General features: G+C 45.1%; 1 protein-coding gene across 6 annotated transcripts in view; it reads right to left on the bottom strand.

Moving 5' to 3' along the window:
- The window catches only part of SMPDL3A (sphingomyelin phosphodiesterase acid like 3A), a 145,036-nt gene that overhangs the window by 31,647 nt on the left and 99,828 nt on the right, over nucleotides 1-13,561 (bottom strand). For all 6 annotated transcript variants that reach the window (XM_073575744.1, XM_073575739.1, XM_073575741.1 and 3 more), the window contains one exon: nucleotides 12,067-12,245. In XM_073575744.1, the coding sequence (XP_073431845.1) occupies nucleotides 12,067-12,245 (179 nt within the window). The remainder of the gene's footprint in view (nucleotides 1-12,066; nucleotides 12,246-13,561) is intronic.

The raw sequence follows: 13,561 nt of genomic DNA, 5'->3' as shown, positions 1-13,561 counted from the left end.
CCATGCGGAGGTTTTGACTTAGACGGGATATCACAGGTGGTTTCCTCTGAAAAAGCTGTCACGGTCCCCGCGCACACACACACGGAGGTGTCAGCTTCAAGGAGGTATCACAGGTGAATCCCACCCCACGGCTGTCATGGTCCCCACACACATACACGGAGGTGTCAGCTTAAGGGAGGCATCACAGGTGAATCCCTCAGCTGCCACAGTCCCCGCACACACGCGGATGCGGCAGACTGGGGGGATATCACAGACTGATCACTGGAGAGATTATCACGGTTCTCGGGTGCACACCGAGGGGTGATAATCTAATGGGATATCACGGCTCCCGTCTCCCAGCAGACAGAGGGTGATACATCCCGGTGCTAACCAAAGCGCCATGGGTGATTGTCAGCAGCTGTTTGACGTGTCGCAGAAGGGCTTTCGATCTCTCTCCCCGGACGTCTATATGTGAATTTATTGCAGGTTTCTGCAAAGATCTGAAGCAGATTATATTTTGGACTCTGTTCTTCCCTATTTTATCTTTTATTTTGCATTTTTGGTAGAGGCTTTTGTTACTGCAGTGTGAGAATTTTCGGGAAAGCTGGGTCTTTTTGAGCATATCAATGTTTGTTTTTTTTTGTTTTTTTTTCCTCTTCATGTCACTGAAAGACACAGGCAGAAAAAAGAGGAAGTTGGGTGCCTACATTCTACATTAACCCTTTTATTGTTGGTTTAAGGTTTTATATACTATATACTTTTTGATTTTATCAATTTTTTGGGGGGGTTTCATCCTTTAAAAAATCTTTTTAAGGGAAAAAAAAAAAAGAAAAATTTTTCCTTTGTTATCTCTTTTAATTTTTCTTCCGAGTTTTTCTTCCACGTTTTTGTGACATATTTTATCAGTTTTTTTAAGTTTTAGTTTTCACTTCTTTCTTCCAGTTTTTTGTTAAAAAAGAATTTTAAATTTTTACCTGCTTTGGTAATTCCTGTGTTATCTTGCCAATTTTTGATTTTCCATATTCTTGTTTTCTTTTTGTTCCCTTGTAAGCAGGTTAAAAGGGGTTGCAAGGTGTTAAAAGGTTTAATCACTTACCTTTTTTTTTGAAGTTTTTGGAACAGACACAGTAGGTGTTATTCAGAAGGTTAAGCATGTCGGTTTCTACGGGCAGCTCCGTATGCTGTACAATGGCATAATGTATTGAAAGGAAAAAAGTGAAGTAGCTAGTTGAGCTCAATTGCAGTCTGCATTTCTTAAAGTGACAGAGCATTTAACGCCGCAGTAGGTGCTAGCAGATAGTGTGAACAAGACAGGATTGTTTTTTTTTGCTTTACGTGTAGGAAAAAGTGTTTTCATAGTAATCTGTGCCGTCTGAGGAGGACCACAGGTCGAAGAATGCCTTCCGTGACGGCGGGGGGGGGGAGCAGTCCGCCCCCATCTCCTCTCTCCTCACTCTTCCCTCCTCCCTCTATCTCCGCTACTTTCACAACCTCCTCCCCTCTCTCATCTATTTCTCCTCCTATACCTCGTCCTCCCTCACCATCTCTCCCTCCTCTGTCTTCTTCACCTCCGCCTATCTCTCCTCCTATCCCTTCTCCTCCTCCTCCTTTTCTCTCTCCTACCTCTCCTCCCCTTCCATCTTCATCACCAACGCCCACCTCTCATCCCTCTCATCCACTGCACCCGTCTCCTCTTCCCTCCTCCTTGTCTTCACCATCTCCTCCACCCTTTCTTCTTCTTCTTCTTTTTTCTCACCCACCTCTCAGTTCATCGTCACCCGCTGGCCCAGTGCCAGATCCAGACAATGGAGTGTCCCTAGTTCCACAGGGGACTCTCTCTAAAGAGACAGTTATGTCACCGGGAGAAGAAAGTGAATCACTCCCCACACATGACAACACAGGTGCCCTCCCGATACAACAGATAGCAGAAGGGAGGTGTGGGCCATCAGACACTGCACCTGCTAACTCTGAGACTGAAGATCCTATGTGCCACACGGAGCTCCAGTCTCAGGGGGGGGAAGTACACACACACACAGAAAGACAATCACACAGTGGCACAGTTCCTCCTCTGATGAACATGAAGAGGAGATTATGCTGCATAGTAGGCAGGGGCAGATAGAGCCAGAACTCTTACACTATGTGCCCTTCACCCCTAGTCAGGTGTTCAATATTCTAAAATCATGAAGGAACACCTCAAGCTTCCATCAGAATCAGATGTGCATTCCTGGAAACCAGGATCAAAGCTAATTGAACAGCTTAGAGAGTGGGCCAACACCAGACAAGCACTCAGCCTGCATAACATGAGACAAGCCGAGACAGAGTCTCTAGACAGGTTTCATGGCAGAGTGAGGCAAGTATTCCAAATTTTAGGCTTCACTATTCATGATCAGGTACACGGACAAATGTTGGCACAGGCCTTTGTGCATGGACTAAGAGAACCAATCAAGAAACTACTGATAGTGGCCAGGCCTGAGTACAGGACAATAGCAGTAGGTGTCCTGCTTACAGTAGCCAGAAGAATTGAGTCACTCCCAGGAGTACGGAGGACAGGCCCTCCCGTGATGGCCACTGACATGGAGGAGCAACCACCCTGCAGAGACAGAAGGCCTGTCAGGTGTTTCAACTGTGGCAACTTTGGCCATTTCCGGAACCAGTGCACAAGCACCCCGGCAACCCAGGTCATCACGCGGAGGAGTAGGCCAAGAAGGAAACACAAAAGACAATGAAGAACCCTGTCCATAGGACAGAGGCAAACCAGGTCCGCCAGACGTCACGCCCCTGGCATGTGAAACCCCATCAGCGAACCCAATACCTCAAATCACTGGGGGCTGTCATATCTTTCCTTGTGGACACTGGTGCAGTCAGAAGTGAAAATCCCCGACACCACCAGTCTATCAGAACACTCCGTGTCTTGTATGGGGATTTAAGGTCAAGACAGACGTTCCCCAGCTTGCAAGCCCCTGAGCATGTGAACACAGCCAGGACACTCCATCTTGTTCCAGTTTACGGTGGAGACCTGCCCACCCCACCTGATGAGCGCAGACCTACTGCAGGAACTGAAGGTGACCAAAGTGTCCCATGAAGATGTGACCTTGACCACTTCCCCACCTTAGACCCAAGAAGAATCAATCATGCTGGTGGCCCTACAAGAGCCTCGCTCGAACAACCGGTGCAAGCCTACCCAAGGGGGTGCTGGACATAGCACCGAGAAGCCTATGGCCCAAGGGAGACTTCAAGTTGCGCCAGTGCGGGTGTCACTCAAGTCTACAACCCCGGACGCTCCGAAGGCCCAGCATCCGCAGCTCATGACCCAGAGCTAAACTGACTCTGACCAGCTGGAGGTCTAAGTGGAACTGCTGTTCAAGAAAAGGCCTAAGAACTTTGGCATGGGCCAGGAAAACTCTCAACCCAGAGGGACCACACCCGCTTCGTGGAATGGCTGCACTGCTTCCGGCTCCAGCGCCAGAGGATCATCTTGGACAAGATTCTGAAGGTGCTCCCTGAAGTTAATCCAGGCCCTGGACCAGAAGACAGCCACTCAGCTCCTCAAATTGGTTAACAAGATGCTGACCAGAAATCAAGCTGGGTGAAAGGAGCTGCTGCTGGCTGGTAAAGAAGATGCCCCAGCAAAAAGACCCCCTGTGAGAGCAAGAAAGCTCAGCTGAACGTCACCTCTGACGAAAAATAAGGACCCCAGCAAATGGTTTGGTTTCCTGCCAGCCCTGTGCCAGAAGATGGGAGTCGCTCACGGCACTGTGAAGAGCAAGGCCAGATTGAGCCGCCTCACCCACGGGAATCATCATGCGGTCCCAGCTTCTCTCGATCAAGAGGAAGACTGTGAAAGGAGAACCAGATCAGATTGACTGGTGCATAACCTGAGGACTGTGAGCGAAGCAACCGTGTTTGAAACCCCAGTTGTGCCAGATCTGCACACTTTGCTGACAAATGTGCCAGCCACAGCAACGGTGCTCACGGCAATGGATCTGCCCGAAGCTTCCCTCAATGTTCCCCCCCACCTGGACGACCAGTTCCTGAAAACGCACAAGGGGGTGCGGAACAAACGGACAGTGAGACCCAAGAGGGCACAGAACAGCTTTTCACAGTTCGCCAGAGCAGTGTCCTCCATCCCCGACAACTGGTTTGCGGAGCATGCAGAAGTCATCGACATCGCTACCTGCACAGCGCTTTCCATGTCTCCTCTACTCTGCCTGGCAGAGCAGCAACGTAAGTTCTGCAAAACAGAGTCCAGTGGTGTCAAAAGCAAGTTCCTGAAGACACCACTAGACGAAACACTTGACAGATGACCGGAGGGCCGCGGAGGAGAAGATGGCTCCCTCAACAACTCCGAAGATGCAGTCCTTCCTTAGTCTAGTCTCGTACTGCAGAACTTGGATCCCTGGTGCTCCAGGCTTAATGCAGCCTCAGTACAATTGCATCAACGCATTGCAACCTTCATCTCGTACAGGAAACAGAAAGACTTCATAGTCTCTGCGCCAACACCAGGCCTCCCTGACTACGAGAAGCCATCCCGTCCTGACCAAAACGGAAAAAGAAGGACCAAGATGGAGAAGGTCATGCTACTGGCCAGGCTTAAAACAGACCCACGGAGGAAAACAAGAGGCCTCTAGACTACCTCTCAGCTGGCCTGGATCCAGTTGCAAGGGGGGGGCCCTCCTGCATGAAAGCAATACCCGCAGCACACGCCCTCCTGACAAGGCTGCTCTCCACCACTCTTCAGTGCTCTCAGCCGTTACCTGTCTCTACTCTCACTCCCAAGGGGGGATGCGGATACGGACCCTCAGATGAAAAATCTGCAAGATACCGTACATGGCTCCAGCCTTGCAAATGATGAAGGAAAGTTCCACACGGGATGTGCAGCGACCACCAATCAAGACATTCTATGGTCCAGAAGGTTGTCAGCCCAAGAGCCCAAGAAACGGCGCTGATAGAGCTGACGAAAGACCTGCCAGATTGCGAAGAACGAAAACTTCCAGGTACTCGCATGACATGGCACCTGACTTTGGACCCATCTGGGCTCCAAGAAACTTCATCACAGCAAGCGGATCGACCGTGAAGCACCATGGAGCCATCAGAGACCTGCTGGACGCTCTTCAACTACTAAAAGTGGTGGCAGTGCTGAAGGCCAAGGCACACAGAAAACTGAACACAGTAGAGACACGGGGCATCAACAGCGGACGTGGCAGCCAAAGAAGCAGCCAGAGGAAGACTATATGGAAAATGGGAGAGGTCGTAGAGCCGGACGGCTACTACATGATGACTGAAGACGAGAAAACCTGGCAAACAGAAGTCAATGGGAAAACCATTGAAGATGCCATCTCTGAATTGGACAGAAGTGCTGCCTCCTCCTCCACCAGTCAACAAGCTGAATCACTTCCAGGACGAAGACTCTGACGTGGATATGAATTTTGAGGCAGAAGAATGGTGCCCACCTTTACCAAGAAGGACGTATTTGATGGAGAACATGCCAGAAGATTGTCCTCCACCATCCTCTCGTGGGGAAGCTTCTCCTCCAGCACAGTCCTACGATTGGCAGTCCACGGCAACACTCCCCGAGACGAGCTGCATGAGTCCGAAGGCATCCCAAGGCTACAACAGTTTGACCTTCCCCCTCATCCCCGGAGAATACCGGCTGGACCTGTACCAATGCAAAGAGTCCCAAGTCCTCCTCTGACACAGTCTAACCCGAGTCTTCATACAGAGGGAGGCGCGGACAGAGACGAAACCTCAGCTAAAATCCCACCATCAGTTCAGAGAATGTCAATTACCACAACCCAGTCACTAAACCTGACAAGATGACTTCCTGAAACCTGTACAAGAAGTAACAGGATCAGACTCGGAAGGAGGAGAAGGAGAGCTGGATGCTGAAGGCCAAAAGCACTGGGCTCCAAGAAACAGTCTACCTCAAACCGTCTACCTCAAGACAGACCCAGTCTATCTCAAAGTGTGTACCCTACGGTGGTTCAATGGGCACATGGCCCCCACACAGATGAATGACCTGATTGGACTCAACTCACACCTAAACAGCGAAGATTCCCAGCAGCTGTTCGGCCACCGACAAATTTAACATCGGACAAGCGGGAAAAGTTCCCCCACATCATCTGGCCTGAAGACTTCCCAGTAAGGAACCAGTTGGCGAAGACTACTGCAAAGAAGCTACTCTCAAAAATAGTGTGCAGATATGGGGTTTCCAGAAGCAATAGCAAGTGATCAGGGACCCGCATACACAGCAAACCTAGCACAAGAGACCTGATCAGCAGTAGGGTCAGACTTAGGCCTACACACTACTCACCATCCCACACCATAGACTAGGTGGGAACCTTAAGAGCAGCATGCTAAAAGATCTGACCAAGAGACAGACAAACCTTGGCATTAGACACTCCCGTAGGCTCAGAGAAAGCTGTCACCAATATGAGACTTTATTTGGGCAAAAAACCCAGTTTAGGGGTATTCTTTTCTTAGCAGTTGACTATGCAATATGATACTTTGTCTGCATGTGTAATTGAATTTATCAAGAATTTTGCTAATGTCCATTCTCAAGTTTTTCTCCCTCATTGCCAAGTCCAGATTCGGTGCCTGGTATGCATGTCCTGAAGTCAGGAAACTGCTGAGTGTTGGTGAAAAAAACGCCTGTAAAGAGAAGCACTCGATCCCAGATCCGATGGCCCTTCTCCAAGTGCTGACGCAGCCGACCTGGAGAGAAAACCCCACCTAGATCCACGCATTGCATTACAGGAAAAGGCCTTCATACCAGAAGATACACTTGAGCTGGAATGATGCTGTGGATGACCTCCCTGACTGAATAAATTACCTACCTGACGGAGAATACACATGCACTGACTGCATAGACTGCTAGCTAAGAGACTTTGATTACATTGCACCACACCCCCTTTAGGGACAGATCTCCTGACCGCCCATTTGCGAAAGTCTGTACAGAGGAGGATGTATGCACTAGGCATATGTCAGTCCACTGGCAGCATAGAAGAGTTGCAGTGCTTTGGGCCAGGAGCAGGGTTTTAGGGCAAGTGATATCTAAGGGGGGATTGTTATGGAAATATATATCTATATGTATTTCATATAGATCTCACTTGCCTGCTATAGGCTATATACCCCATATACTGCTATATACTCATGTATCCTTATATATTCTTATATGCACATAGATACATATTCACAGTTTGAACCTTGTAACTAGTTGGTAGAAATGACCTACTGCCCCCCCATGAGATAGTCTGGGGAGCAGATAGTATTTTATGATAGCATTGTCTTGTGATATTTGTCCCAGACATAGAAAGAGGAAGTTTAGGCCAGATGTGCCAGCCGATATCAGAACATTGCTGACATTGTAAGACAAAGAGCAGTATATCATCTGATGCTTAAGTCACCTTAGGTCGACGCCCATATATGTTTATGCATTAAAACTGACCAATTAGCTAAGAAGTAAAGCCTCTATGTTAATGAGTAGCCACTCCTTTCTGTACAACTGATAAAACCAAGTATATTCAATAAACTTCCAGAGTTTTGCTGGGAGGTATTGCTGCCAACCAAGTCTGGCGTCTTTCCTTCTTTGAGCACTCAATAAGACTCTGTCTAATTAGGACAGGCCACAGTATGCACAGGGGTAAATCTACCCAAATCAAAAGTAAATCCATCCACAACAATGGCAGTTCAGATGTTTAACCCTCTCCAACCAGGGTTGGCCCCCACAGATTGTGATGGAACTAGATGGCATGGAATAATAAGGCAGGAGTCAAGGAAAGTTACTTTATCATTTACTGTAGTTCAGGTGCAGTTCAGAGGAGATATTACAACTCACCAGGTTACAGTCTGCTCTGGAGAATGGGAGTTATCCTCTCTGCTGTGACTCAGTGTAAGCTTCCTGCTATTCTAATCCCTTCAGGGACCAAGGCTTCCCAGAGTTTTGAACTTCTAGTATAGCCTCTACTTACTGTGTTTTCCTCCTCGGGCAACTTGTAGCTTGGATCCTGTGTGAAGCTCAAGTTTCTTGCTGTACAATCCTCACTGATCCTAGTTTGCGGCAGTCTTCCAGGGGAAAACACTTTGCTTTTGGTTGTATAAACTCACACAGTCTCTCAGCTTATCACCCTGCTCTGAAAGCATGGATGGCTTAGGGGCTGATTTCCTGATGCTTATTAGCTTTATTCTTGCAGGAGCACATGTTATCATGGCTTCCAGGAGCGTTCTCCTTCTTCACTGAAACAACAACTCTCGACTCCTCCCCCTCCCAGTTAGGGCATGTCTGCAAAGCTCTAAGCTTCAGACAAGTAAGGGAGTGAGGTAAATTGTGTGTGTGTGTGTTGTGGTCTCTAGCAGAGAAAGCATAACTCCCATTGCTTACAAAACACATACAAAACAGCACATATTTAACCCTTTTGTGGCGACAAAGACGCAGGGCGCCACAGGAGCATTATTGTTGTGTTTTAGCATAAAAACAAACATTATTACAATATTGGTGCATAAAGAGGAACATTTCTTTTAAACTTGTGTCACAAACAGGAGAACAGGAGTTATGCATTAATATTTTATGGGAGCCATAAAGTGGGACATTTCTACTTTAACCTCTTCATGACTGGAGCTTTTTTCGTTTTTGTTTTTTGCTCCCCTTCTTCACAGAGACATAACTGTTTTATTTTTCTGTCAGTATGGCAATGTGAGGGCTTGATTTTTGCGGGACGAGTTGTACTTTTAAATGACACCATTGGTTTTAACATATCTTGTACTGGAAAACGGGAAAAAAATTCAAAGGGCGGTAAAATTGAAAAAAATTTGCAATCCCACACTGTTTTGGTTTTTTTTTCACCATATTCACTAAATGCTAAAATTGGCCTGCCATTATGATTCTCCAGGTCATTACGAGTTCATAGACACCAAACATGTCTAGGTCCTTTTTTAGCTAAGTGGTGAAAAAAAATTCCAAATTGCACTATTTTCCGACACTCGTAGCGTCTCCATTTTTCGTGATCTTGGGTTGGGTGATGGCTTATTTTTTGCATGCCGAGCTGACATTTTTAATGATACCATTTTAGTGCAGATACGATTTTTGAGCGCCCGTTATTGCATTTTAATGCAATATCGCAGAAACCAAAAAAACTTAATTTTAGCGTTTCGACTTTTTTCTTATTACATTATTATTTAGCGATCAGGTTAATTCTTTTATTATATTTATAGATCTGGCGATTCTGAACGCAGCGATACTAAATATGTGCATTTTTGATATTTTTATTGCTTTATTTTGAATGGGGCGAAACGTGGGTGATTTGAACTTTTATATTTTTTATTTTTTTATATTTTTAAAAACTTTTTTTCCCTTTTTGGCATGCTTCAATATTCTCCATGGGAAACTACAAGCTGCAATAACCCCATCGGTTCTGCCACATACAGGCGATGATCAGATCACCTGTATTTCGCAGAATTACTCACTTGCTATGAGCGCCGACCACCGATGGCCGAAAGTGCATGTTAAATGCCACTGTCAGAGTTTGACAGCGGCATTTAATGGGTTAATAGCCATGGATGGATCGCGATTCCACCCGCGGCTGTTTCGGGCACATGTCAGCTGTTCAAAACGGCTGATATGTGCCGGGAAAGATATGGGCTCAGAGTTGGAGCCCACATCAAAGGGACGGAGTAAGTAAGGGGTCAAGGGGATCACATACGGAAACATCATTACTGTAATATATTTTGCGTTTGAGGACACTGATATCGTGTGGGGAACATACGACAGGTACGGTTACTGTGGAGGGCACAAGGGTGATACCATTGCACAAACGTCTTTATATGGAGCAATGTTGAAGTGGGGTTAACCCCTTAGCGACCAGGAGTATTTCAGTTTTTTTGTTTTTTGTTTTTTGCTCCCCTTCGTTCCAGAGCCATAACTTTTTTATTTTTCGGTCAATATGGCCTTTGGAGAGCTTGTTTTTTGCAGACAGGTTGTACTATTGAAAAACACCAGTGGTTTTAACATATCGTGTACTGGAAAATGGGAAAAAAAATTCCAAGTGTGGTGATATTGCAAAAAAAGTGCAATTTGACAGTGGTTTGAGGGGTTTGTTTACCATGGTCACTAAATGCTAAAACTGACATGCCATTATGAATCTCCAGGTCATTACGAGTTCACAGACACCAACCACGTATAGGTTACTTTTTTATTTAAGTGGTGAAAACAAAGTCCAAAGTTTGTTAAAAAAAAATTGCGCCATTTTCCGATACCTATATCGTCACCATTTTTCGTGATCTAGGGTTGGGTGAGGGCTTATTTTTAATTATACCATTTTGTTGCAGATATGATCTTTTGAGCGCTCGTTATTGCATTTTAATGCAATGTTGCGGCGACCAAAAAAAAATAATTCTGGGGTTTTGACTTTTTTTCTCATTACGCAATCGGGTTAATTATTTTTTTAGATTGATAGATCGGGTGATTCTGAATGCGGTGATGCCAAATATGTGTATATTTTGATTTTTCTTATCGTCTTATTTTGAAAGGGCAAAAGGGGGGTGATTAGAACTTTTATATATTTTTTATTTTTTTTATATTTTTTTTTACCTTTTGCATGCTTCAGTAGTCTCCATGGGAGAAAAGAAGCTGCTCTACTTCGATCGCCTCTGCTACACACAAATGATGATTAGATCACTTGTGTGTAGCAGAAATGCTCACTTGCTATGAGCACCACCACTGGGTCACCGCCACCTTGACAACGGAACACTGTTCAGGGAACATTTCTGCATATTACGACCGTAAAATACGGTCTGTATTTTTATACATTGTGTCTGAATCCAGCCTTATGCCACTAATAACAACCCATTTAATAAATAACATATACTGCATGGTATAGATTTCTTTTTACTTTGTCACTCTGAAAAGGAAAGCACAATCTGCTGAACTTTGATAGAACGCAAAGCTTACGGTATACAAATGCATTTATGTCAGATGGAGGAAGAAAGAACATACCTTTGCCCTACGTCTGGTGAATAGGGGCCTATGGTAATGTTATCGTATGCACTGTGAAAAACACCCGACATGCTGTATATTTTAGGCTAAGCGCATACACGTAGTGTGCATGGAGCCTAAGGCCTCTTTCACACTTCCGTTTTTTACAATCAGTCACAATCCGCCAGGTTTTGAAAAAAACGGATCCTCAAATTTTTTGAGGATCCGTTTTTTCCCCATTGACTTGCATTAATGGCGGATCATGACGGATTGCTGTCCGTTGCATCCGTTTTTTTTGAGGATCCGCCAAAAGTTGCTGTCCGTCACCATCCTCAAAGATTTCAAAACGGACCTTGTAACGTTTTTTTCTCTGGCGGATCCTCCAGACACTAATTTAACCCGAAATTCTTTCTGGGTGCCGGACAAAACAAAAATTCTCTCTCTCTCTCTCCCTCTCCCTCTCCCTCCCTCTCTCCCTCCCTCTCTCTCTCCCTCTCTCTCTCCCTCTCTCCCTCCCGGCCAGCATTTCCTTTAAATTTCCGCATTTTCAGGATCCGTCTAAAAACGGATCCTGTGCCATCCGTTCACATCAGTTAACAACGGATCCGCTTGTATGACTTTTTGGCGGATTTGAACTGATCCAAAAAACTGAAGTGTGAAAGAGGCCTAAGGCCGCTTTCACACTTCAGGCTTTCGGTATCCGGCATAGTGCGGCGAAAAAACGGACTGTCGGATCCGGCGCCTGTTACGACCAGATCCAGCTTTTTCCCCGTGCTGTTTCATTGCTGCCGCATTGCCCCGGATGGCAATGCGGCGCGTCTGTTTTTTTTTTCCGGATCCGGAGAAAATAGCCGTACCGGCGTCTGAAAAAAACGTTGCATGCAACGTTTTTTCCCAACGCCGGACCGGTTTTTCGCACTGCGCATGCCCGGAAACCTTCTCTGCCAGGAATATATCCGGCAGAAAGAAGGATCCGGTGTCTGCGTATGCTGCCGGATCCGGCCCGGCAGTCCGGTTTTTTGCCGCCCCATGCCGGATACCGAAAGCCTGAAGTGTGAAAGCGGCCTAAGGAAACCTCTCCCTATGCTTTTTATAAATTATCATGTCCACTCATTTGTTACCTTCTCATTGTTTTGGCGAGAATATTTCAATGTTTCTTCCAGCCATACCAACTGATCTGCGGGGTCTGTTATGTTTAGCGTCTCTTTATTTGGACTATAGTACAAGTTGGTGTTTAAGCTGATGATTCTAAGAGGAGGCGAAGATCCATTCAACTTGTAGATCTGAGAATAGTACCCGCCTGCAACAAAAATGGAAAATATACTATGGTTAAATGAGCCTACAATTTATATGTATTATTTAAGAGCAAAATTCTTAATCTATAGTAGAGGAATTTGTTTGATTTTTAATGTTTGACAAAATTTTAGTTTCATTGTAACCATAAGTAGAAGAGAGGATATTGATAGGGTATTAGAGAGCTCACTAGAGGTCATATTTTAACATTTTCTCAATCATTTTTATTTACCGTAGATTTATTTTCTACACTTTTACATTGTACATATATTTCACAGAAATTCATAAGAATTCTTACCTAGATAGACATTATATAGTTCAATTTACTATCCTTATTCATATGGTGTGTTAAGTAGTTCAAGGCCAGGCACTTTTTTTTTCATTTGTATATTCAAATAACTTTTGCACCTTTTTTCCTGATATGTGGGGCATAATTTTTATATCTTATTTTCATATTCATCTTTTGCTGATATCGGAGAGAAAATAAAGGAACTGTATGTCTATTGCTCACTTTTTTATAACTACAAAATACCATTGAAATACATTTTACATTTTGTTCCTCTGTCAAAAACATTTTTTTTAAATATCGGAGGTGTTGTTTTCTTTCTATGGGAGAGGGACTAGTCAGAGCAATTTGGTTTGTAGCAGCTTTTTTTATTGATTGATTTTTTCTCAATGGGCAGTACGGTGGCTTACTGCAGCCTTGCAGCGCTGGAGTCCTGGGTTCGAATCCCACAAAGGACAACATCTGCAAGGAGTTTGTATGTTCTCCCCGTGTTTGCGTGGGTCTCCTCCGGGTACTCCAGTTTCCTCCCACATTCCAAAGACATACTGATAGGGAATTTATATTGTGAGCCCCATCGGGGACAGTGGTGATGTGTACAAACTGTAAAGCGCTGCAGAATATGTTAGCGCTATATAAAGATATTACTATTATTTTCCAGCTATTTATTCAGGCCTTTATTTATTCATTTTTCATTTACCGTATTTCACATATTGTACCCATCATAAGGTCGTAAAAAAAACCTTTTAGGGGCATTTCAACGTTTAAACACTTTTTTTTTACTTGACTTCCCCTGTAACTGGGATTGGAATATTAGCCCCAGGTAAAGGGGAAATTCAGCCTGATGGCTGCATAGCAAAGCTGACTGGGTCTCCTAAGACCCAGTAACATCTATTCCCTCCCTATACCCAGCAATATCACATGACCAATGGGTCCTTAGGCGGAAACACCATTATCGCTCCCTATTACTGTATACACCACTTGTCTGATGCTGTGTACAGTACACACAGGGAAGGCAAAGCTGATTCTGCTTTCTCTAT

Source organism: Dendrobates tinctorius, unplaced genomic scaffold (genome assembly GCF_039654945.1).
Source record: "Dendrobates tinctorius isolate UK_male_01 unplaced genomic scaffold, ASM3965494v1 ptg000046l, whole genome shotgun sequence".
NCBI classification, from domain to species: domain Eukaryota; kingdom Metazoa; phylum Chordata; class Amphibia; order Anura; family Dendrobatidae; genus Dendrobates; species Dendrobates tinctorius.
The sequence above is the reverse complement of the archived record's forward strand: the minus strand, read 5'-3'. Positions and strand labels throughout refer to the sequence as shown.